At 39.0% G+C, this 25721-nt stretch overlaps 2 protein-coding genes across 2 annotated transcripts; one reads left to right on the forward strand and one right to left on the reverse strand.

Annotated features, from left to right (window-relative positions):
- Window positions 1-831: 831 nt before the first annotated feature.
- On the reverse strand, window positions 832-1837 carry LOC132421687 (olfactory receptor 11L1-like). The gene is given in 3 exon segments (XM_060006481.1): window positions 832-992; window positions 995-1456; window positions 1459-1837. Coding segments are annotated over 3 exon segments (1002 nt in total).
- Window positions 1838-12011: 10174 nt separating this feature from the next.
- Window positions 12012-25557, forward strand: TRIM58 (tripartite motif containing 58). Its single transcript, XM_060006730.1, has 6 exons — window positions 12012-12434; window positions 15522-15617; window positions 18520-18750; window positions 20640-20662; window positions 20759-20859; window positions 24835-25557. The coding sequence occupies exons 1-6, from the start codon at window positions 12012-12014 to the stop codon at window positions 25422-25424; spliced, it is 1464 nt and encodes a 487-aa protein (XP_059862713.1). The 3' UTR covers window positions 25425-25557.
- The last annotated feature ends 164 nt before the right edge of the window (window positions 25558-25721 follow it).

Genomic DNA, 25721 nt, shown 5'->3' on the forward strand with positions numbered 1-25721 from the left:
TCTCTCCCTCTCCCCCTTCCTTCTTTCTTTTCTTTCTTAGAATTTACAAAACAAACAAACAAACAAAACCCTCCAAGTGACTATACTAAATCTTTGGCACTTCAAAAATCCTTCTTTGTTTTTTCCTGTCACTAAAAGATAATTCTGGTCAACACATATTTCAGTTATCTTTTCTTTTCTTTTCTTTTTTTTTTTTTTTTGCGGTACTCGGGCCTCTCACTGTTGTGGCCTCTCCCGTTATGGAGCACAGGCTCCGGACGCGCAGACTCAGCGGCCATGGCTCACGGGCCCAGCCGCTCCGCGGCATGTGGGATCTTCCCGGACCAGGGCACGAACCCGCGTCCCCTGCATCGGCAGGCAGACACTCACCACTGCGCCACCAGGGAAGCCCTATCTTTTCTTTTTTTCATTCATTCATTCCACAGATATTTAACAAGCACTGAGAGCACCAGGAATTGAGTCTACAAGACAAGTCTCCTAACAGTACTTAAAAGATGTATAATTTTCTGTACATAGGCTTTATGAACTCAACAGTAATCCTTTCATACAATCTGAAAATATTGTGTATGTAAACATTATGCCCTGGAATTATAAAGTCAGATTCCCATCAGAAGATGAAAGTGTCCAGGACAAAGTTGTCTCCAAAACTTTTTGATAGAGGCAATTTATCTTCTGAGCAGTTGTTGGCAAGGGTCCATAAAGAAGCTGTTTTATTATGGCTTGTGGAATTTAAAGTAATGCCAGTGATGGCATTTAGGTTTGAAGGCTCTGAACCTGCCCCTCACTTATCCCTGAACTTAATCCACTCTGTTTTCTGTGTGTTGATTTTCTTTATCCAATAAAGAAACCTGCCTTCGCTCTTACTCCATAGATGCCACAAGTCCTTCTCACGACTTTTCTAACAGTGTCTTTGAAGTCTTTGTTTCTCAAGCTGTAGATAACAGGGTTCAGCAGTGGGGTGACCACAGTATAGAAGACAGAAATAACCTTTCTGGTGACAGGTGGGGATTGGGGCAAACATACATGGAGACCGTGGTTCTACAGTAGATAGTGACAACAGCCAAATGGGAGCCACATGTGGCAAAGGTCTTCACTCGGCCAGAGGCTGAAGGAATTCTCAATGTGGAGGACACAATAAAAACATAGGACACAAGTGTAAGAAAAAAGCAAATGCACAGCACAGCAGTTGACAGGGTAAAGATGACCATCTCAGTGATATAAACATTGGAACATGAGGGCTGCATGAGGGGAGGGAGGTCACAGAAGAAACGATTGATCTGGTTGGGCCCACAAAAATCTAACTTGGAAATCATCAAGGAGGGCAGGAATCCTGTGCTGATCCCTGTCAACCAGGAGATTGCCACCAACTTGGTGCAGACCTCAGGACTCATCAGGAAAGAGTAGTGCAGTGGGCTACAGATGGCCAGATACCAGCCATAGGCCATCATGGCCAGAAGAAACACTTGGTAGCCCCGAAGAACGCAAAGAAGTAGAGCTGTGCTATACAGTCAGGGAAGGAGATGGCTTGGCCCTGGGAGAGCAGGTTGGCTAGGAGAAGGGGCACAATTGTGGATGTATACCAGATCTCCAGAAAGGAGAGGTGTTTGAGGAATGTGTACATAGGTCAGTGCAGTCGCTGGTCCTGGCTCACCACTATAATAATGACAATATTCCCTGTGACTGTGAGGAAGTAGATGAACAAGAAAATGGCAAAGAGCAACGTCCACCATTCAAGAACATTCTGGAATCCTAGCAGCTGAAACTCAGTAACAATGGACACATTTTGGGACTCCTTTGCCTGTAGAGGAGAAAAACATTCTGGAAAATCACTGTACATAAGGCATAAAAATATAACTAATGATGTTTGGAACTTCAGAGACTAATTTTTTTAAATTAGTTCAGATCTTTATGTACTGCATTTTAGAGGAGCAAATGTATAATTTCAATTTGCTTTTAAAAAATACATTTTGGGCTTCCCTGGTGGCACAGTGGTTGAGAGTCCGCCTGCCGATGCAGGGGACACGGGTTCGTGCCCCAGTCTAGGAGGATCCCACGTGCCACGGAGCGGCTGGGCCCGTGAGCCATGGCCGCTGAGCCTGCGCGTCCGGAGCCTGTGTTCCTCAACGGGAGAGGCCACAACAGTGAGAGGCCTGCGTACCGTAAAAAAAAAAAAAAAAAAAAAAAAAAAAATACATTTTGATATCAGAAGCTGAATACGGATATTAGGTTTTGGAAAGAACTTCAGCCAGTTCCATTTGTTGGATTCTCTGACCTCTACAAGTGGTCTCAGGTCGAAAGATAGAGGCCAAAAAGGACTCTGATTGAAAGCAAACTTAGAAACCAACAATAACAACAAAGTTTAAAAAAAAGTCAAGCACATAAGGAAGCAAATACCTTCCTTTTCTCATAATTGGCTTCTTTGAAAAAGAAGTCAGATGCAGCATAAATCCTAAAATATCTTGGGAAAGTTTATTCATTCTCCCCTCAAAAAATATTTAAGGATAACCTGCTCTTCACATGCATGTGTTTGCATGTACGTGTGTGTGAAGCCCTGTGCTGAGATAACCTGTACCTCCATTGTTGTACTTTCTTGCCCAGATACCATGCTCAGCCATTGTAATCACTCCTTCCTGTATACATTCAACAATAAATCTTTCCTTTGCTTTCATTTAATTCATTGTCAAACCCAGTTCTGGTTAGTCAACATCCATCTGCTGTACATGAACTTCCATCCAGTAAAGGAGGTGACAGACAACAATGTAGCCATTTTAAAACTCACAACCAGTAAATTCCAGTGTGTCCTTATTGCTTGGAGCAACCATTCTACCTTTCCTTCATCTAATCACTTTCCATTCTTCTCAATGATTATTTCATGATGTTCTTCTCATTTCAAACTTCCAACACTTCCTTGCTGTGTATCTATACCCTCAGCAATATACCTATTGTACTATTAAACAACAACAACAAATCCAGAAAAACAAAACTGAAATCCTCCAATGGGAATATCCAGACCCTCAGGCTACTAATATCCCCAACTACCTACCATTAGTTCCTGTGCATCTATTTGTCCAGGTTAAGGGAAATCCCTCCACATATGCTTCTGGTGTTATACCCTCTCACATAGTTGAAGGTATTTCAGGTACTACACCCTCCTATGCCCCTGAATAAATAATGGCCCCCTCTCTGTTGGATCATTTCCTCAGCATGTCAACAGGCTGGTTCTCTCCCTTTTAAAATGACAGAACAGAGAAAAAAAAGTCTTGTTGTTATTCTGTTCTCCTGCATTTTTCTGCTCATTTTTACTCCTTCCCTTCTTGAAAGTGTTGTGTCTCCTAGTTGCCTGTATTCCCACTTGAATCCACTGAATTGTTTTCCCTCTCCACTACACCAAAATCACTCTGTTGGACCATTGCCTTTCAATCATCCATCCTCATTCCTAATCATCCTGATTTGTTGTCAGCATTGCACAGTTGATTCCTCCCTCTTCCTGGATCTACTCTTGTTGATCAACGTGCATGACTACATGCTCTTTGAGTTCAACTGCAGGCTTGTCTTTTCACATTTTATCCATTTCTTCTTCTAGCAGCTCTACATCCTCCAACCTGCATATGTATGACCTCGGGGCTGAATACCTCTCAATCTACCTCACTTCCTTCATGGTTTCATGCAGTCTTTTGACTTTAAATGCCATCACTTGGCTTTCAACACCCTAAAGTGTGAATCAAACTTGAATATAAAACTCATGTGAACAACCGCCCTATTTGAAATGCATACTGACACATTTAATCAGCATCTGAAACAACACAAACTATCCTGCATTCCTGCCTCACCCACCAGCCTCCCCTTAGCAAGTCTCCTCCCATCTCATTGGGTCCCTCCATCCTCCCACTTGCTCTGGAATTTGATTCTTGTTTCTCTCACACCCAGTATCTGATTTCTTACCCAAATTGCCTGGCTCCACCTGAAAATATATCCAGAAGCTGATCACCATTTAACAACAACATTGCATCCTCCCTGGGAAAAAAAAAGTTCCAACTCCTCTCACCTGGATTGTTCAATAGTCTCCTTGCAGCCCCTACACATCCATCTGCCCTTCTTCAGTAAATACTCAGTAAAGCAGCCAGAGTGACACTTTTAGAACAGAGCATGCCATTCCTCTGCTTAAAGCCCAGTGCAACACCCAACTTACACAGGGAATATAAATGTACTGTGAAATCTTCTTGATAAGTAAATAAAACAATGTGGCCAATCAGCTTCTTCATATGTCACAAATCCACTGTTCTGCTAATTCATTGTTTTTATTTTAGTCCTCTATTTTTGCTATGTTCTATTTTCTCCTCTTGTACTTGGGTAAGATCACTAGGAATCTTATCTTCATTTGACAATGAAAAATTCAGGGAGAGTAAAAATGGTATTTTAACAAAATCTATGCATTTGTTACCAGGAACACATTAAAGGATTTGTCGTATAAATATATACTGAACTGTATGGTATGAAATTTCATAAAGCTTTAGAAAGGGAAATATTGCCGAAGCCTTCACAGTTTACCAGGCCCTACTTATTCTCTCTATGCACTGCCTCTCCAATCTCTTTCTCTATGTTCCTCCTTGCTCATTCTGCTCCAGACACTCTGTCTTCCTTAGTATTGTTCAAACTACACAGGTCTTGCCTCCTTTTCTATTCAACACATCCCAGTTTCCTGGGATATTGTCCCTGCACATTTCTAAATGGTTCATATATCATGTTCTTCCATTCTTCTCAGATACCACCTTCTCCATGATGCCTTCCCTGACTACTCTACCATCATTCTGGGAGCCTGTGACATCAATTCAAGATAAATTTTTTGTGTGTATCTTGGTTCAAAGACAGAATATTCCAAAAGTTCTGACTTGAAGCCATTGAATGAACAACTAAAGGATACTAGAATATTATTATTTAATAAAAAAGATTGATCCTTTAAGCTCAAAGTAATTAAGGTAATTCTAGCATTTGGAAATAATCAGTGTTTAAATTATTTCAATAGATGGTGAGTTCCTCATTACAGAAAGTATTTAAGAAAAGTTCAGTTTCCTTGAGCACTTGAATTGCATTGTGGGAGGGATTCTGATTGATTGTTTTCTTGATTGATTGATTTGTTCAGAAAGAGAGATATGATGGAAGATTTCCTGAGACAGCAATGCTCACAAATTCTCTTAGTAAAGTCACAAAGCCATTTTGGAAAATGATCCTTTGTTGCCTGCCTTCTCTCATTTTTTGTTATGTGAGAGTCCCATATACCCATATACCATGGGACTCGATTTAAAATAAACAATGAATAGATTAAAAAAATAATTAAACATGGAGAACAATAAGGACCTTGTTTGGGAGCCCACAGGGAAAGCAAAACAGCATTGTATCATGAGACTAAGTTTATCAGGCATTTGGCCCAGTTTCCTAGTCATCTAAAATCTCTCCTATAATGCACATTCAAGTGCACAAGGAAACCAAACTCTACTAATCACCATTCTTTGCTTAAATACTTTCAGAAATAAGAAACTCACCTAATGAAATACTGATTATTTACTAATTATTTCCAAGTGGTAGAATTACCTTAATTACATTGAGCTAAAAAAAAATTCTGATTCCTAAAATGCTGTGCTGAGTTTACTTCAGTACTAGAATAACCAGTGTAACCTCAGATCTAATGCTGTAGCTTTATTATGCAAATTATATACATGTGAAAATAAATATAATCTAGAATGTTATTGTCCTTATATGCAGTCTTTCCTAGAGTCAACTAAATGAGCTTTGGCATCTCAAGATTTCTTTTTTGGTTACTTTTTAGCTATTACAGTTTTATATGCTAAATAATTTAGGCAAGATAATTTAATTTGTTTCCAAGTAGACAGAGCATCAGCAAAGGCTAAAATTGCCTTGCCACAACAACCAAAATAACGAAATTTGTGTCATCAACACTAAAACACACACCATTTGGATTTCCTTCTGAGAAACTTCGAGCCTGTCCACATGAACCTCCCCTACCTGTCAGTCTCCCCAGCATGAAGAGCCCTAAATCATGGATCCAGGATCTGCCTTGCTCTCTTGTAACCCAAATGCGGACTGTGCTTTTTTTCTTGAGAGCAGGAATTTGCCATCTTTTGCTGGCGTTGGATGCTGCGAAAGCAGACTTCTCCTTTCAATAACTATGTGTTCTTGAGGACTTGGCTCTTCCGAGAATCCTGTTCCCCAGACATTCTTCTGTAATTTGCCAATCAAATTAGTAAACCATGGAACCAACCTTCTGAGATTCAACTCTTCCCACTGAGGCTTAGATGTCGGTAACACTCGGGATAGATGCAATTCTTACATTCTTCTGGAAGTATAATTTTAAAATTTAGCTTAAGATCAGTCCCAATGATATTTAACTAAAAATTAAATCAATTTAAAAAGTGTCTTTTTTAAATCTAGCAAGCATGTAATTAGTGTGAGTGGCTACCCTGAGGACTGAATGTATGACAGCTGTTTTTTGTTGAATGGCATTTCTCCAAGCTTTAATCACAGGTGAGACTAAATTTTAAAAACTCATGACTGCAAATTCATTCATTCATTCAATTAAAGCAATCTGTACCCAAGCTCATTCTGAGTGTTAATCTGTCGATCTAACACAAAAATGCAATTTGAGAATTAGGAGATGAATTGGAAAAGAAAAAGTTCTTAACCCATCCATAATATAGCAGGATTAAAAAAAAAATTCAAGTGTATGGAAGTCTGTCTAACTAAAGACCAAATTTATTAATATTTCTAGTTAAATGAAATTTGTCTCTTTTAATTTAAAATAAAATATTAAACGATTGAACAAATTTTAAAAAATTAAAATTGCATTTATTTTGGATAGTTTTTGATGATCCATTTAGTCAGCAAATATGCATTTAGCACCTACTATGTGCTTGGGGCTCATCCATGCATTGGGATTCACCAGTGAATCACACACTATAGCCTGATGAGGTAGGCTGACATAATTCCTTATATATTGATGTTTGATTTAATTAATATAATTAAAAATATATTCATCATAATATGATTTCAAAATAATATGATTCATGTGTATATATATTTTTTAGGAAACTTGGAGAAGAAAATACAGACAAAAATATATCTTTTTAGGGCTTCCCTGGTGGCGTAGTGGTTGAGAATCTGCCTGCTGATGCAGGGGACACGGGTTCGAGCCCTGGTCCGGGAAGATCCCACATGCCGCGGAGCAACTGGGCCCGTGAGCCACAGCTACTGAGCCTGCGCGTCTGGAGCCTGTGCTCCGCAACAGGAGAGGCCGCGATAGTGAGAGGCCTGCGCACCGCGATGAAGAGTGGCCCCCGCTTGCCGCAACTAGAGAGAGCCCTCGCACAGAAACGAAGACCCAACGCATCCAAAAATAAATTAATTAATTAATTAAAAAGAAAAGACACATCTTTAAAAAAAATATATATATATATATCTTTTTAAATGTCTATTGTACTGTCTCCCTGAATTAAATGTCTCATATCTTACCTTCCAAACTTTTTTTTGTGTGTCCCACATGTGGGGTAGTATAACTGCATTACTACTTATAGCCTATAGCTTGGCATATGTGCAGGTAATTTTTTTAGCCTGTATCTTGGCCTGTTTTTTCAGATAATTTTACAGCTAATTTGCATCATAGGTCTTTTCTCGTGCTGTTGAATTTTGGAAAAATAATTAAATACCATTTATGGACTGCATGATAGTCCACTCTTTGGGGTAGGGTTTTTATATCTGATCCCAAATCCAGATCTTGTAATTCCTACATGTCTGCAGAAAGAATATGAGAGTCCTTATAGGGCCTGCCGAGCACACCAGAAGCATCATCAAACACAAGACCTAGAACTAGAGGTAAGACAGGGCTCATTTCTACAACCCTGCATTTGCTCACATCTCGAATTTCTCACATTTAATATATGGATGTGGTTTACAACACCTCCTTCAGAGAGTGTTATAAATCTCACACAGGACCTTGCATGTATTAATTTATTCCAGAAGCTATAGTGGCCCCTTACTCTATGCAGGCTCAGAGTGAAGGTACTTTGGAGTAAAATTTGAATAAGAACCTTGAACCCATCAAATCACTTAAAAAATTCTTAACGTAAATTCATTTTGAATATAACATTACTGAATAAATCTACTTTTATTAACATGTACATGTGCTGATTGGAGCTCATATGCATGGGAAACAGGCCAAGGGCCAGCATTATTCCCACTGCACTGATCAGTGTCTTAGAGACCTTCAGTTATCACTCACTGTCACAAGGAGCCTTCTCTGCCCCAAACTTTCTCTGAATCCCCTCCATAGAAGTACCCCTTACATAGCTAGTGAAAGCTGAAGCTGTGTCTACAGAGGACATTAGACAACCTTAAGCTCAGTGAATTATCAATATAGACTCAGGGGAAAAGGAACAATAAAAATGCAGGATACAACTGCTGAAATGAAAACCAACAGATAATGAAATACTACTCAGCCATAAAAAAGAACGAAATAATGCCATTTACAGCAACATGGATGGACCTAGAAATTATCAGGTTAAGTAAGTCAGACAGAGAAAAACAAATACCATGTGATATCACTTATACATAGAATCTAAAGTATGATACAAATGAACTTATTTACAAAACAGAGATAGACTCACAGACATAGATAAACTCATGGTTATCCAAGGGGAAAGATGGAAAAAATTAGGAGTTTGGGGTTGGCAGATACAAACTACTATATATAAAATAGATAAACAATGTCTTACTGTATAGCACGGGGAACTATATTCAATATCCTGTAATAAACCATAATGGAAAAGAATATAAAAAAGAATACATATGTATACACTTATATAGACACACATATGTATGTGTAACTGAATCACTTTGCTGTACACCAGAAACTAACACAGCAGTGTAAATCAACCATACTTCAATTAAAAAACAATAAAAAAGGAGGAAAAACTGAGAAAAAAAAAAACAACCAATAGAGATCTTTTTAAAAACCACAAGCAGGAAGGAAAGTGCTGTGTCGGTTGCTTTTGAGGTTTGTGCTGGCTGTTTTTTTGTTGTTTTCATTACAGAGTGGGCTGAGCTTGGGGCTAGGAGATTATAAATTCCCGAAGCTGAGGCAAAGGTGTGGCCAAGAGATCTGAGAACCTTGCTGAAAAAGACTCAGGCTAGGAAAGAAAATAAGGATGTCCTGGAGAGATGGTTCAGGAGCCCAAAGCCACCATGTCAAAGTAGTTAGGAAAGGTGAGCAGGGAGGAATGGTCAGAGGAGGAGAATCCTGTGTCAGAGAAGGCAGAACACATGTGAAGTGGAGTATTAGAGAAGGATGATGGCAAGGGGTGAGGATATTAACTAAAAGATTTAGAACTATGCACTCTGCAAATGAATCAGAGAAAGGAGCCAGGGTAAGGATCCAGGAGTGGGTGCACCAAAATGTGGTTAAGATGTGTTTTATTCACCCCAGAAGAATGATCATGAGAAAACACAAATTTAATTTAGACCAATCCTATTAAACAAGAAAGTGCTCAGGAAGGCATTTGTAAATACAGTGACATCTACTTATAATCCAGTCCACTACTTACCTGCACAAATGCGCTGGAAGGAAAATTTGGTTTTTTAAGAACAGCGGTACAGAGGTCATTCCTAGCCTCCCAATGCTAGAGACAAAGCCAAGCTTAAATTCAGTGACCCTAGAACCAGTCAGGGAAGAAGTGCCATCTGATGTCAGCTCACCCAGTCCATCTCACCCTCCTGAAAACCACTTTGACCCCCACATCCAAGGTCAGTGACCTTCCCTTAGCCTTTTAGGCACTCGGAAATCTGCATTCAAGTGAGCTGAGTTATTAATTCCTCTATACATTTGAGCAATATGATGCTTTATTATGTCTCCAAATAACATAGAAATGTGTTCTAGCATCTTAGAGAGTCACAGCAATATAAGTCAAAATCATATATGTAAAATGTAGAAAAATATGGATCTCACATTTGACATAGTCACTGAAATTTTATCCTCCATTAGCTTCTAGGATAAACTGTACTGATTCTGTTCATTCATTCCCACACTCATTTATTCAACCAGTATTCATTGGGTGTCTGATGTGTCAGTTACTCTTCAAGTTACTAGGGATATAATATTGAAGAAAATAGAAAAAAAAATCTCCTGCTTACATTCTAATTATCCATTTATTTTGCTATTTCTTCTCTTTTTCTTTAATTAAATATAAATACTACATGCCAGAACCTGTATCAAATGTGTGACATCTATTAGCTTATTCAGTCCTCTGAACAGCCCTGTAGGAGTGGCACTAACAATGTCCTAGTATTTTAAAGGAAGTTTGGTAGAGAAACTTGTCTAAAGCCCCTTATCTAGCAAGTGGCACAGTCTTCAGCCTGGGACCAGGGTCTACTTTTCTAATGTTGAGACTCTTGCCCTTTTCCTTTCTTTTCTAAATTCACATCTTTGATGTTCTGCTCATAACTGTCTCTTCTTGTTCTCAAAGAATCTGTCTGTTTTAATTATCCACCTAACCTTTAGGTAGACAACTTCAAAACCCTTTAGGCCCTGCCCTCCACCAAAGCTCCAGGCCAAGCCCTGGGCCTTAGAATGAGGACCCACAAACCACACAGGAGCTGCAAGGACCTGAGTCATCTGTCCCTGCCTCCCACTGGGACCTTATCCACTGCCACTCATCCTCACCTCGAACACATACCAGCCTGCTTGGCTGCCTCATGTCCTGGGGCAAACCTGCTCCCTCCAGCAGCAGTTCATCTTGTGTACCCTGTGCCCTCTGACTGTTCTGCTTGATAGAGTCCCCTTCCTATGCTCAGCCTGTAGTCACCCTTCAGTTATTAACTCAGAGACTCCCAAGGGCCAAACTCCAACCCCACAGGCTAGTTCAAAGCCCTGTTATATTCTAGCAGCACTGGTGAGTGTCCTTTCTCCCAGGTATTAGTTTATACTTTTATGAGTTCTCCTGATGCATCTTAAGGTTCCCTTGAGAGCTGGGTCATTTGTCTTTTGCTTACCCTTGTGTCTGAGACTTGCAGTTTGTGCTGAGGAACACATATTGAAGGACTGAAGGATTTGCTACAGGCATGCCATGCGCATCTTTGCTTCAAACTCAACAAAATGAAAATTACATTTTGTGCAGATGACAGACACTTTCCACATTTGTCTACTTTCTGGCTGACCTAATGACCTCACCATATTCATCCCAAGTAGGGATCACATCCTTTCTGTCAAATCATCTCTCTTCTTCTATATCTTTCTCAGCCTTCGCCACCTCACAGGTGCCACATATGCTTGAATTATTTCTTATAACCAATGCCTTAACCTACAGCTTTGCCACCTCCAAGATATGCTTTGCAACAATCACAACATGTGTGCAGTCATTATAGGACTCACTGAACTGGACCAGGTATTTATTTAAATGCTTTGCATTGTTGTTGGGCTATAGACCCATCGTTATTATACACACATTTTTTTTGGATCTCCCTATCAACCCACCTACCCAAATTTTTTATCATGGGCTAATTAACAGGAGGTAGAAAAAATAAAGTTTGGAAAAAAAAAAAACTTTAAGAAATCATTATGCCGTATAAGGATAAGAAGGTCATGGGGTAGTTAGAAAATAATGGAAGGAAGGAGCTAAGCAATTATCCAAATTTACTGACAGTGAAAACATGAGAATTCGGGTTCCAATAAGGTATACTATGAGGGATTCCGTTAGAAATGATCAGTTTCCTAGGAGGCTAGGGTAACTAGAATGTTAATTTTATCCTTGTGGTTGAGGGTGCCTGAGTTACAACTTTTCCCTGGGAGTAGCTCATTTGGACTCTAGCCAGCGGATAAAACCCATCTTGGGTCTGTTTCTCACGCTGTGGGGTTCCTCCCTTCTGTGCCAGACCACCAGGGGAGATAGCGCAGGCAGCTGGGGAAGGCGGCTCTGCTATCAGCAGAGCAGGGCGAGGCCCGGCCGGCCATGGCCTCGGGGGGGCCCGGGGAGCGGCTGTGCGAGGAGGCTAGGTGCCCAGTGTGCCTGGATTTCCTGCAGAAACCGGTCAGTGTGGACTGCGGCCACAGCTTCTGCCTCAGATGCATCTCCGAGTTCTGCGAGAAGTCCGACAGTGCACAGAGCGGCCTCTATGCCTGTCCGCAGTGCCGGGGTCCCTTCAGGCTGGAGAGCTTCCGCCCCAACAGGCAGCTGGCCAGCCTGGTGGACAGCGTGCGGCAGCTGGGGCTCGGCGCGGGGCCCTCGGGGGCGCGCCTGTGTGTGAGGCACGGCGAGGAGCTAAGCCGCTTCTGTGAGGAGGACCTGGAGGCTCTGTGCTGGGTCTGTGACACCACCCCAGAGCACAGGAGCCACCGCACAACACCGCTGCAGGAGGCCGCCAGGTGCTACCAGGTGAGAGGTGTTACCACGGCACGTGGAGGGCCACAATTCCTGGGTCTGGAAATGCTGATCTGTAACAGAGGAGCCGACTGAGTCAGAGGTGTGAAAAGTGCCTTGCTAGGGACAGAGCCAAATGCTACCACCTGATCTGAATGACCTGTGCCCTCCGCACCAACCATCCTCCTGGCTCACATTCACCTTGAGGTCTCCATGCCTTTGCTCCGTGCACACCCCACCTTTAGGGACCCCTGTTCAGGAGCTCAGACATACCATTATTTTAGGTTGCCCTCCTCTCCCATGAAATTCTCCCTGGACATTTAATTTCATGCTGGTCTTAATTTTCCTGATGTTGGTAATCTGGGTTCCACAGCTAGAGCTCTGGTGTAGAGGGCTGTGTTGTCCAATGGGCTCTTAGTTACAGGTGCGCATAGTTATTGGAAACACTTCCGAATAACTATCATTTGTATAATGTCTTGCTTTTGCATAGTGTTTATCTCTATGTTAATTAATATTGTCACCAAAACAACCTTCATTTTTAAAAACTTTTTATTTTATTTTGGAGTACGGTTGATTTACAATGTTGTGTTAGTTTCAGGTGTACAGCAAAGTGATTCAATTATATATATACATATCTCCCTTCTTTTTCAGATTCTTTTCCAATATAGGTTATTACAGAATATTGAGTACAGTTCCCTGAGCTATGCAGTAGGTCCTTGTTGATTATCTATTTTATATGTAGTAGTGTGTATATGTTAATCCCAAACTCCTAATTTATCCCCCCCCCCGCCCTTTTCCACTTTGGTAACCATAAATTTGTTTTTGAAGTCTGTGAGCCTATTTCTGTTTTGTAAATACGTTCATTTGTATCATTTTTTTAGATTCTACATATAAGTGATATCATATGATATTTGTCTTTCTCTGTCTGACTTACTTCACTTAGTATGATAATCTCTAGGTCCATCCATGTTGCCGTAAATGGCATTGTTTCATTCTTTTTTATGGCTGAGTAATATCCCATTGTATATATGTACCACATCTTCTTTATCTGTCCATCTGTCAATGGACATTTAGGTTGTTTCCATGTCTTGGCTATTGTAAAAGTGCTGCAGTGAACATTGGGGTGCATAAAGCAACCTTCATGTTTGAACATTTGCTAAGAATAGTTTCTGGATGGGCACAGGGCTCTGATCACCTTTAAAACCTGCCAACGCATGTTACTCTGAAGTAGAAATCCAGTAGCTAAGCACACAGGCCCTTCTCTAGTCAACACGTATTTGTGGACTTATGATGTAAGCATCCTCAATGAAAAGGTGACTCATATTGGAGTGCCTGGCCCACAAAAGTGGCATCTGTGAAACCCTATGAATAAGATTCTCCCTGCTGGTGCTCATCAAAAGTTTTTAGACGTATCCTGAACACATTTAAATTCTCAATATCTGGAACGGCTGCTAGCACAAAGGAGGTTAAAGTCATCTTTAATCTATCGACCTTTACCTGAAGTACTATCACGATGAAATGAAGTGCAAATATCAACGTTCTAAAATAATAATAAATTTAATTAACAAACTATTATTAATAATGTATAATATTTAGTATATTTATATTATGTACTATAATTTATAATAACAAAATAATTAGTAATTATTATTATTATTTTAACTTTGATTGTTCTAAATCAAGGTTTGTGATTTTTTTTCCCTCAACTTCCCTCTGGACCTACCAAGAAATATCTTTCTTAGTGTTTCTTCTTGATTTTGGTTGTCTTCTGCAAAATTCAGTTGCTAGCTACTTTCTAGCTAGACTTTTGAAATATATTCCTGCCTTTTTTTCTTTTAATCCATAAGGTACTATATATTGCATGGATAATGTCATATTTCTAAGGAAGTTTTCTCTATTTCAGTAGCTCTTCAACTAAATACCAAATAAATATCTTCTAAACTCCTTAGCCTATCAATCAAGACATTCTAAGGCCCTAAGTTTTCTTACTATAGTTCTTGTCTAAACCAATCATTCGATCCAGCAAAACTAGCCTAATCACTGTTGTCCCCAAACATGCCACAGGTTTTTACCTCCTTGCTTTTGCTTACAATTTCTTTTGTCCATAAGTGTTGAAGTATTCTATTCCTTCCAAACACCAAAAAAATTGCTAGTTTCTTCATCTTTTTAAATGCCTCCATGGATTCTACTGCTATTTTATGTGCTCTACCTTAGAATGTTATCTTTAAAAAAGAACAGCCTTGATGTGTAGGACTTGTTCAGTGACTTTGGGAAGAATTTCATTTTTTGTTTGTTAGTTTTTGTTTTGTTTTTTCTGAGACTTATTGAATGACTTTGAGAAGAGTTTTAAAATGTGTGTATGTGTCTATCTTTGTGTGTGTTCTTTGTAAATAAAATACATGTGTTTACCTCTAGCAGGGGTCCTAGGGTTGAAAGAGATTTACTTTTCATTAAATTATTTTTCTACCCCTTGTAAGATTTATGACATTCTGTATTTCTTTTTCATTTAGTAAATATTAACTTACAAGTTTTCTTCTGCCAAATATAATAAATACACTTCTGATTATAAAGTAATAAATAACTGTAAGCAGTTGAAATATATAGATATAAGGAATAGCATCACTTTTCAACCAAGAATTAGCATATGAGATTTTGTTTATTGAATATATTTTCATTGGTCTCTGCCTAGTTTTTATATATTCATCATAAGCATTTTTATTTTTCAAACTTGGTGCAAAGTTGCATGAAGTATACTTATTTTAATTTTCTTTATACTTGTATTTCTTGTCATTAAATATTGTGCAACGCCTTATTTTAATTCCATCCTGTGAAAATAAAATTTTCTCACTCCCGTATTTTTAACACTTTGTTTAATTACAGTTTTACTATTTAAAATACAATGAACACACTTTTAGATACATCTTTGATTCCATCTGGCATCAACATTTAAAAACATATTTAACAGTTATTAACGAGGTCGAACATTTTTATATGTTTTCTAGGGCCTGTTTTAGCTGATCTTTGTATTTCCCCCCATACCCAGTCAATATTAAGTACTGAATGAGGGTATCTGTAATGGCTGCCGCATATCTTCCCAAACAGGTAAAGCTCCAGATGGCCCAGGAACATGTGAGGAAAGAGATGGAGGAAGCCTTGACTCAGGAAGCCAGTGTGGGAAGGAAAACTGTCATTTGGAAGGTGAGAGAATATTGGGGTTCAGGAGGCTAGCCTATTTGAAGGATCCAAATTTGGGTCACTAAATCATTCTTCCACCAGCACTCCAGTACTTTTGTTCCATCTACATAGGTACTCAAGAAAAAAAAATCTCAGTTTCACCCTGGATCACCTCATCCCCTCAAATTATATTGTACAGTTGTGTTCTTTTTATCTCTGTTAATATGACCCCAATCCAAATTGTAAATAAACTTTACTGATCTTGATCTTACTCACTCACTTGATTTTACTCATCTTAACTCACTGCATCACCTAGAACAGAGTTTTGTACGGTCAGTACTAGTTTAAAAAATATATATTTGTTAGATGAATGAAATAGTAAATATTTCACATCACTTATATATATGAAATACAGGTTAATAGTCATCATCTTACATATAGAAAGACAGTCTGAATTTTCAGTCTTTTTCAGTCATCCATAAATATTTTTTATCTTTATTATACCTCATCAGCTCTCTTATTTATTTATTTATTTATTTATGGCTGTGTTGGGTCTTCATTGCTGTGCATGGGCACAGCTCTAGTTGTGGCAAGTGGGGGCTACTCTTTGTTGCGGTGTGCGGGCTTCTCATTGCAGTGGCTTCTCGTTGCGGAGCATGGGCTCTAGGCATGCAGGCCTCAGTAGTCGTGGCACACGGGCTCAGTAGTTGTGGCTCGCGGGCTCTAGAGCACAGGCTCAGTGGTGCATGGGCTTAGTTGCTCCATGGCATGTGAAATCTTCCCGGACCAGGGCTCAAACCCATGTCTCCTGCATTGGCAGGTGGATTCTTAACCACTGCACCACCAGGGAAGCCCCTCATGAGCTCTTTTTTTCTCTTACCTATTTATACATACACACACACACAAACATACACAGAGTGATTCTGAACCTGGCGCAGTGCTGCCTTCCAAGAGATATTTTGTAATATGTGTAGATGTTTTTGGTTGTCACAACTGGGAGAGGGTGGGTGCTCTCCTAGCAACTCATGTGTAGAGGCCAGAAATGCTGCTAGACACCCTAATGCACAGGACAGTCACCTTTCCCCCCAAAAAAATCACAGCAAAGAATCACCTGGTCTAATGTCAATAGGGTCAATATTGAGAAGCTGTATATGGAAATTACATAGGTGTTTTTATTTATATAATATGTATTATAATATATATAGAATCTATTTTATAGAATATTTCTCTTCTTTGTCCTTCTCCAAGGAACCCTTTTATTTTTATAATTCTTTCTTCTTTTCTCAAAAATTTTGTCTTGTGCTCTGTTTTCTGACAATATTTTCATAAGGATTATTTTTGCTGTATTTTTCTTCTGTGATAAGTCTTATCTTTTCCCATAGTTATGTATATTATATGTAAAGTTCATTGATAGTGATGTTTATTGATAATTTTTATTCTTTTTATGCTAACAATCCAAGTCAATTGTTTTTAATCCTGACCTGGCCACAAATTTACAAAATCAGAAATTCCATATCTGAGATATGGGTTCCTTCATTTTTTGAACCCTCCGCTGATTATTCTAAAGTAGAGATGATTCTAAGATCCCTGTCCTAGGCCAAATAAACTAGCATGATTTTTACCTTTGAAAATGTATCTATGTGAGCCAAAAGCAACAAGCATGGGCTTCAATAAACTCTAAATTCTGTGAAAACCCTTAGCCTTTCTGTATCTGTAGATATAATTGTAGTACTCAGAAGGATGATATGAGAGAAGAGTGAATTGCAACTAAAACCCTCTGGACCATGTTATCTCTTATGACCCAAATATAATTCCACTGTTTTTCAATGACTGAGTTATTAGCACCACTCCTCAATAGCACAGCCTCCAACGTGGAGAATGGGGGAGAAATTCAATGAGTTGTACCTTTCAGATCAGAATATGGAATTCACAGTTGGTTGACTTTAAAGAGGTCAGAATTATATGAATCTAGTTGTTTAGAAAGTAGCAGAAGGAGGTAGAAATGGGAAATTGGAGGAAAGAGTTGAATCTTATGAACTTTGAGGAAAATCGTTATTAGAATTCTTTTAAAGGCACTAGCTTGTGTTCTTAAATCGAACCAAAATGGTATAATGTTTAATAATGGACCAGAGAATTCAAAATGTGGAGAGACTATGGGAGGGCAATTTGCCTCTTATTCTTAGTTTAAAGCTACTTTTCCACACACCAGTCTCCAGAGAATAAAATTTAGATATATTAATGCTGTATCGAAATGTGTTCCTTAGGTCTATTAAAAAATTATAGAGGTGAGATTTGGGTAGAAATCAAGATGAATTCCCTGAAGCTTTGCAATAAGTGACCTGAGAATAACATTTCTTTCTTGGCTCTGCAGAGAATGTTAGCCTTATATAGTTTCATGATTACCACATTATTGAGGAATATTTTCTAATCTCTATAAACATTTTCTTATTCACATTTACAAATCCAGGTCTCTCTAATCTCTCTTCATAATTCAGTTATTTCCACACAGTTCTCATTCCAGTGACTAATAGTAAATTTTAACTTCTATTGAGCAACGACTCTATGTTAGTCACTGTGCTCAACAGTTTGATATTTAATTCTAATTCCCAGACCCTTCTTTTCCCCCATTTTATATATGGTACTGAAACTTGAATATGAAAGTGCCTTGTCCTCAAGTCCATGGAAATGGGATCCCAAATCCAACAGTATTTCTCAAACTCTAAGTTTGAAAACTCTAGCAGGCCACTTCTCATGAGTAGTCTCTGGCTTCTGCATGTTGTTAAAATGCAGTGGGTCCGTTCATAGAGTTATGAAGATGAGATCACTCCAGACATTGCCTTCTCCAGCTTCGTCATCCCATCTGTGAAGGTGGAGGCCAAATGCTCTGCCCCAACTGCTGATCATTCGATGCACTGTGTCACTCCAGGAGAAAGTGGAAACGCAGAGGCAACGCTTCAGGTTGGAGTTTGAAAAGTATCGTGGCTTACTAGCCCTGGAGGAGCAACTGCAGCTTAGAAGACTGGAGGAGGAGGAACGAGCCACCCTGCAGAGACTGCGGGAGAGCAAGAACCGGCTGGTTCAGCAGAGCAGAGCCTTGAAGGATCTGGCAGAGGAGCTGGAGGAGAGGTGCCAGCGCCCAGCCCTGGGTCTGCTGGAGGTGGGGCTGGGTGCCTGGGAGGGGAGGGATGGGTAGACTTGAGAACAAGGGGACAAATAGCAGCTTTCAGAGACAAAGAGCTTAAGCATTTATGATCTTTAGGGAAAGGGCACCCTAGAATTTACTTGGAAAGCATCTTAATTCTTAATCCTAGCATCAGAATCTGAAGGGACCCTAGAGAATCATATAAAATAGTTCATACTAAAGACAAAACTTAAATATTTTTAAAACTAAAATCAATTTAATGATTTACATATGATTAAACAGAAAAAGGACAATCTATAACCTCAAAATCGGTCAATGATGATATTGCTATATTTCAGTGATGGCCAATCCAAAAAAGTCTTATTAACCCATTTAAATGTCAGTAGCCAAAAGTATGAGTAATATTTTAAATTGTCCACCTTGAAATTCGCACGTTAATTTTTAAGACAAATGCTAATTTTCTAGCCCATATTGCATGACTATTCCAGGTGTGGTAGGGAGAAATTGCCTGGGCTCCATGCAGCTTGCCCACGCTATATTTGAGATTATAGAACAAAGAGACAAATAACAGGGAAAAGGAAATATTTCCTTTTAATCCTCCTTGAAGGCATTAAATCCCAAGTGAATTGAGAAAGTCATCATTGTTGCTGGATGCATGCTATCATGATAGAACTCACTGCAATGGAAAATTTTCTGGGCATATGCTTCATTGTATCTCATCCCCAGTGCCTCATTTAGGGATTTCTGAACTAAGTAATTCCTATCCTCATGTAAGTACTGTGATAAATAGCACTGGTTACAGAGTGGGGGGTCATTAAATGAATGCATTTACGAAACATTTTTATTTAATTTGTCCCATTTTGTCTTCAATATATCTATATATCAGTAAAACTTGTGTTGTTGTTATTAGTATTGTTATTATTATTTTTATTAGTATTGCTATGCCCACTTCCTAGTGAGCAAACTGTCAGAAAGGAATAAATTTTCTGAATTTCAGACAGTAAATAAACACAAGAACTCTGGCATTTTCAATAATATTCATTGTCTCATCTTACCATATCTCAAAACACAGTGTATATAAAGTTATCGTTTATTAGCACTGAAGAAATGTTAAAATGTCTTATAAATCTTAGGGGGAATATATTCTCAAATAATTTAGTTTCATTTTTATACCCTCTTTTCCCTTTCTTTCTCAGTACCAGTAAGCTATATTTCACCTGCAATGGTCAAAAACAAGGCCTGTCATTCTGATGAAAAGTAAAGCTAATCATTTCCCTGTTTTTATGCCCTGTCAAAATTAATCTAACAGGTAGCTATTTTTTAGAGGGAGAGGGGAAATGCAATGCAGGTGATTTATTTAATAATCTACTTTGAGATAAAATGTTACTAGATATTAATGACTTCTATTTTTATCCACTTAGGTAATTTAGACATGGTATGTTGGTTCAAAGAATGAGGAATTTAGGGTTTTCTTAAAAGGACATTGAGAGCAACATTTTATGTCTAACCTTTCACTGTTACTCAAATAAATTCTGAAGATACTTAGAATCTGTTTTTACCCTAATTGCATTCACAGAATGTAACTCTTTACTAAAATATTGAAATGTCAGAATTATCAATTCAGAAAATAGTTAAACCAATAGATATTATAGGAATTAACCTAAACTTTGTGTGGTCTGATTTTATTTTAATAGAGGCAAACTGATTATATTATTTTAAATTCATGAGAAAACTCAACAACAGCCTGTTTTTAGCATTTATTGAGAGTCATGTTTCTTATAGTTTTACCTTAATAGTTAATGATTTCCAATAATTCCTAAAGAGATGTTCATGGTGTGTCCCCAGTCTGTCAAAAGCAGTTCAGAGGTCTAACTCACACCTACTTGTTTCTCTTTCACTTTCAGGGTGCGGGAGGAGCCTTGAGCCGGTATGTTTACTTTCTGAATCAAAGAATGGGTTGGGAGAGGCTGGGGAGGTTGGTGGATAACCCTACTGAGAACTGTGGGTTCTGCGCTCTTCTCAGAAGTAAGAGTGTCACACGGCTGGATCTGGAGACCATCCCCATGGAGCTGAAGACAATGTGTCGCATCCCTGGGATGAGGGAAATGTTGAGAAAGTTCCAAGGTAGGCTGCATTTTAGAGCTCGAGGAACTATGACACCTGGAATTTGGCTCTTATTGCAATTTGTTACTGTACCAGTCAGGCTATAGTAACAAACAGGACCCAAAGTTTAGTGGCTAAAATCAGAAAGGTTTTATTTCGAGATCACGTTATAGGTTGATTACTAGATTGTGGAGGCTTTAATTTCACATAATCTCACTCTGGGGACCCGTGCAGACAGAGCCCCACCTCCTTCCTGTTGCTGGTAGCCATGGAAAAGGGCAAGATTATGATGAATCATGCACTACTCCGAAGTGGCACACAGGGCTTTCCTGAGGATTTTATTGATAGAAGTGAGTCACACGTTTATGCCAAACTATAAGGGAGGAAGGGAGAGAGCACCGTGCTCAGAATAAAAAAAAAAGAATGTTGAGATACTTCTGAATAGTCTGAAAGAATATCAGAGTCACTGACACCCATATAAGCTACATTTGGTTAGAATGGTGGGCTTGAAAGTGATATTAGCTGTGATATAAGTAACATTACTTCTAATCAATCTCCATTTCCTTGTTTATAAAATGCTAAAAAATTGTATTGTTTGGAGGACAAAATGAAACATTTGAAAACAAAAAATCATCAATATATGAAAGCATTGCAGTGTATCAAGTAATATAAGGTTTGGATTATTTTATTATCTGGCAATTTGATGAATTTCTTAAATTAGATAGTTAATAAAGCCAAAAATAGTCAATTATATTTAAGTACTCTCTGTAGGCTCTGTGGTGTTATAATTAGTTTGTTTGGTCCTATTATGTTGTTTTTTAAAACAGTAACAGTTCAATACTTTTAATTTCTTTTTTATATTCAATTTATACCAAGTAATGAAAACAGACAGTGGCTAAATAGTGGCTTTATTACTTACAGGGAAACCACTTTGTCCCATGATGAGAAAACCCATCTTATCAGTCCTGTTCAATGATTTAATCAATGTTCTGATGGGCAAAGTAATATGTATTAACTGCATGAAATGTTGCAAGTTACTACACTCTCATAATCAGTGTCTCCATATTCCCACTTATTTTTACTGAATTAACTAATCAATTCCACAAATATTGTGTATTTTATGACAGCAACTCTTCTAAACATTAGAATATAAAATTGAACAATAACATCAACTTACAAATCTACAGCTTCATGTTGCATATATTTGCTTAAATTATGCAAAATACACAGAATGTTAGAAGATGATACAGAATATTGAAAAAAAGAATAAATTAAGGGTGGCTGGAAGTTCTGGGGTTAGGGCATCTAATTTGGAATTTGATCATCGAGGAAAGCATTCCAGGCATCAGAAATGAGTGCCAAGGCCTGAGATGGAAATATGGAAGATGCATTCCAGGAGCTATGAGGAGTTCTGTGCGGCTGTGGTGGAGTGAGTGAGGGGAGAGCTGGGGAGGCCAAGAAAAGTCCAAGTAGCACAGGACCCAACAGGCAGGCCACTGTGAGCAATGCTTTACCTCCAAGTGAAATAGAACATCAGTTAAAAGCTGTAAATGGCGGAATAGGATGATTGGATTACTGTTTTGTGGCGATCACTCTGTGTGCTTTATTGAGAATAAATTACAGAGGGGAAGTCTTGATGTGGGAAAGCCAGTTAGGATCCGTTGTAATAATCCAATCAGAGACGATTGTCCATTGGACAAGGGTAGTAGTACTGGAGGTGCAGAGAAATGGACAGAATCTTGGTATTTTGAAGGCAAAGCTGGCAAGATCTGCTGTTGGATTAGATATGAGGTGTCAGAGAAGGAGAAAAGTCATGAATGATTCCAAGGTTTAAATCTCCAGAATTGGGTAATGAAATTGCTGTTTACATTGACAGGTAAAGCTGCAGGTGAGGCAGAAAAAGGGAAATGGGTTTTAGACACATCAATGCTGTGATGAATGTTAAATATCCAAATGTTGATGTCAGGTACACAGATGAATTTACAAATATGGAGTTCCAGGAGAAAAGTCTAGGCTAGATATATATATATTTGGAATTAGTAAGCATATGAATGGAATTTAATGAATGCAATGTGCCTGCCAGCCCCAGAACACATCAGAAGTGATCTGAGAAAGAGGCAAGAGGTCCCAATCCTGAGACCATTGGCTTCTCGAATAGCAGTGATGGAGGAGAAGAGGAGAAAACAGCAAAGGAGACCAAGAAGGGGAGGCCAGTGGAGAGGGAGGGAAAGCATGATGACTGGTGTCTTTGGGAAAGAGAAGTGAAGTTTCCCAGGACAAAAGGATTCTCAACAGTGTTGAGTGCTACAGAAAAGTCATTTAAGGTGAACTTTAAGGACTGATCATTTATCAATGCATGGGGCACTGGGAAGAAGGAGTAGTTTGCTTAAGGTATTATTCTATCTTGGTGAGCAACTGAGTTTAAGAAAGAAGAGGTAGGGAGAGGAACTGGAGATAGATGTATTAACAACTATTTCACAGATTTATTTTCTTATAAATGGAGCAAATAAGTGTGCTGGAGTGGGAATGATGCATGATGACATGAAATCTGTTAAATAGGCCTAACACAATTCCACGGAGACCCACTTTTCAATTCCCATTATTTATGACAGGAAAATCATATAATTTGGGAAAATCACATAATCTCTTGGGCTCTGAGTCTCCTCATCTACAATATGAGGATGATAGTGGCACCCTTGAGGGTGGGGTTCCATGGGATAGTATAGATGATGTACTACTTATGTGACCCATTCAGGTTTGAGTATCAATAAAAGATGGTTAGAAGTGGTTTAGAGACAAATAAGAATAACAGTCAGCATATTAGTATTTGTTATTAGTATATTAAAAATTAAAATATGATTAATGAAATTTACTAATTTTGAATGTTTACCAAAAAAAAAGACACTGAATATTTTACATCCTCCCTTCTTCACTGAGGTCATTTCATTTGTAGATGTATTTATTAATTATATGTACAAATAAAATTTCATATCAATCTCACTGGGACTTCACAGTATCAGTAGTAGTTTTCTGTTGCTGCATAGCAAATTACCACAAACTTAGCTACCAAAACCACATCCATTTATTGGCTCACAGTTCTTCAGATCAGATAACCACATGGGATCAGCTGGCATCTCTGCTTAAGATTTCATAAGATCAGAAATCAAGGTGTTGACCAGGCTGGCCTTCTCTAAAGGATCCAGGGAAGAGTCCACTTGCAAGCTTATTCAGTTTGTTGATGTAAAGCAGTTCCTTGCAGTTGTGGGACTGAGATTTCTATCTCCTTGCTGGTTATCAGTTGGGGGTCACTCACGCTTCTCCTCAGCTGTGGCCCACTCCATCTTCAAAGGCAGCAATGACACATCAAATCCAAATCTCTCTGATTTTCACTTCTGGTGGCAGCCTGATAGCCAAAGAAACCTCTCTGATTTTAAAAGGTGGTTTTATTAGACCCACTCAGATAATCTCCCTCTTGTCACATAATATAACAGAATCATGAGAGTACCACCAGGGTCTGAAGGTCATGAGGCTCATCTTAGAATTCTTCCCACCATAGTAACATAGCTTTGAAAGTGGTGGATTTTATACCAATGAATTTTTCCTATAGGCTTTGAGGAGAAAAAAAAATCCCAAGGGAGCTGTAAATTTTATTTTAAATGCAGATCTTCCAAAGAGCACCAAAGATCTTCCAAAGTGCTCTGGATAGACATAAAAGGAATCTAAATGGTCATGCACATGGTTTGTCTTATCATCAATGGTTATGTTTGAACTGGGGCAGTAACAAGTCCTGGATTATGCAGACATAGCAGTGGAATACACTCAAAAGCAATGAAGCATATACTCATCGACCTGCAAGGTGAAATACATATTTTGTTATCTCCAGGAGTTATTAGAGGGAGAGTGAGGAATGGCGTGACAGTTCTCAATATCATGGCTTCCTAAGTTTTCACCAGTCTTTTCTGTTCTTTTACATGTTCCACAAAATTCTTTCTGCAGTTGACATAAAACTGGATCCCGCCACAGCACATCCTAGCCTCCTCTTGACTGCTGACCTGCGCAGTGTGCAGGATGGAGAACTATGGAGGGATGTCCCCAACAACCCTGAGCGATTTGACACATGGCCTTGTATCCTGGGTTTGCAGAACTTCTCATCAGGGAGGCATTACTGGGAAGTCATGGTGGGAGAAAGAGCAGAATGGGGGTTAGGTGTCTGTCAAGACACAGTGTCAAGAAAGGGGGAAACCACACCATCTCCTGAGAACGGGGTCTGGGCCATGTGGCTACTGAAAGGGAGTGAGTACATGGTCCTTGCCTCTCCATCAGTTCCTCTCCTCCACCTGGAACGGCCTCGCTGCATTGGGATTTTCTTGGACTATGAAGCAGGTGAAATCTCCTTTTACAACATCACACATGGGTCTTATATTTACACGTTCAATCACCTTTTCTCTGGTTTTCTTCGACCTTATTTTTTCATTTGTGACACGACTCCTCTTATCTTACCACCTATGACAGAAGTGGAGTTAGAAAATTGGGCATCCAGGGGTCATTTTCACCCTGCTTCTAACATTAGAGATGATCCTTCCTAAAATTCTGTTGCTAAGATACACCCCAAGCCTAGCAAAGTTTCCTGGAGTAGAATGGAGGGTATACATATGTGAAGGCTCAACAGATGTCCCCATTTAGGTCAGCACTTCATTCCTTGTCACTATGGACATTTTCCCATAGGGGCAAAAGAGAAAATATAAAATATTTGTGTTTGGACAAGGATTGTATAGAATAGTAATTTTAGAAATGGAGCAGTCTTACCGCTCCTTTCCCAAATGGCTCCACATACTTTCTTGATGTGTTTTCTTCAAATGAATGGCCCTCATATTAAACAAAGA

The sequence above is a fragment of the Delphinus delphis genome, chromosome 3 (assembly GCF_949987515.2).
Source record: "Delphinus delphis chromosome 3, mDelDel1.2, whole genome shotgun sequence".
NCBI lineage: Eukaryota > Metazoa > Chordata > Mammalia > Artiodactyla > Delphinidae > Delphinus > Delphinus delphis.

Coding starts and splice junctions, on each gene's coding strand:
- TRIM58 (XM_060006730.1), top strand. CDS start 12,012: ATGGCCTCGGGGGGGCCCGGGGAGCGGCTGTGCGAGGAGGCTAGGTGC. Junction 12,435..15,521: donor AGGCCGCCAGGTGCTACCAG/GTGAGAGGTGTT, acceptor CTTCCCAAACAG/GTAAAGCTCCAGATGGCCCA. Junction 15,618..18,519: donor GGAAAACTGTCATTTGGAAG/GTGAGAGAATAT, acceptor GTGTCACTCCAG/GAGAAAGTGGAAACGCAGAG.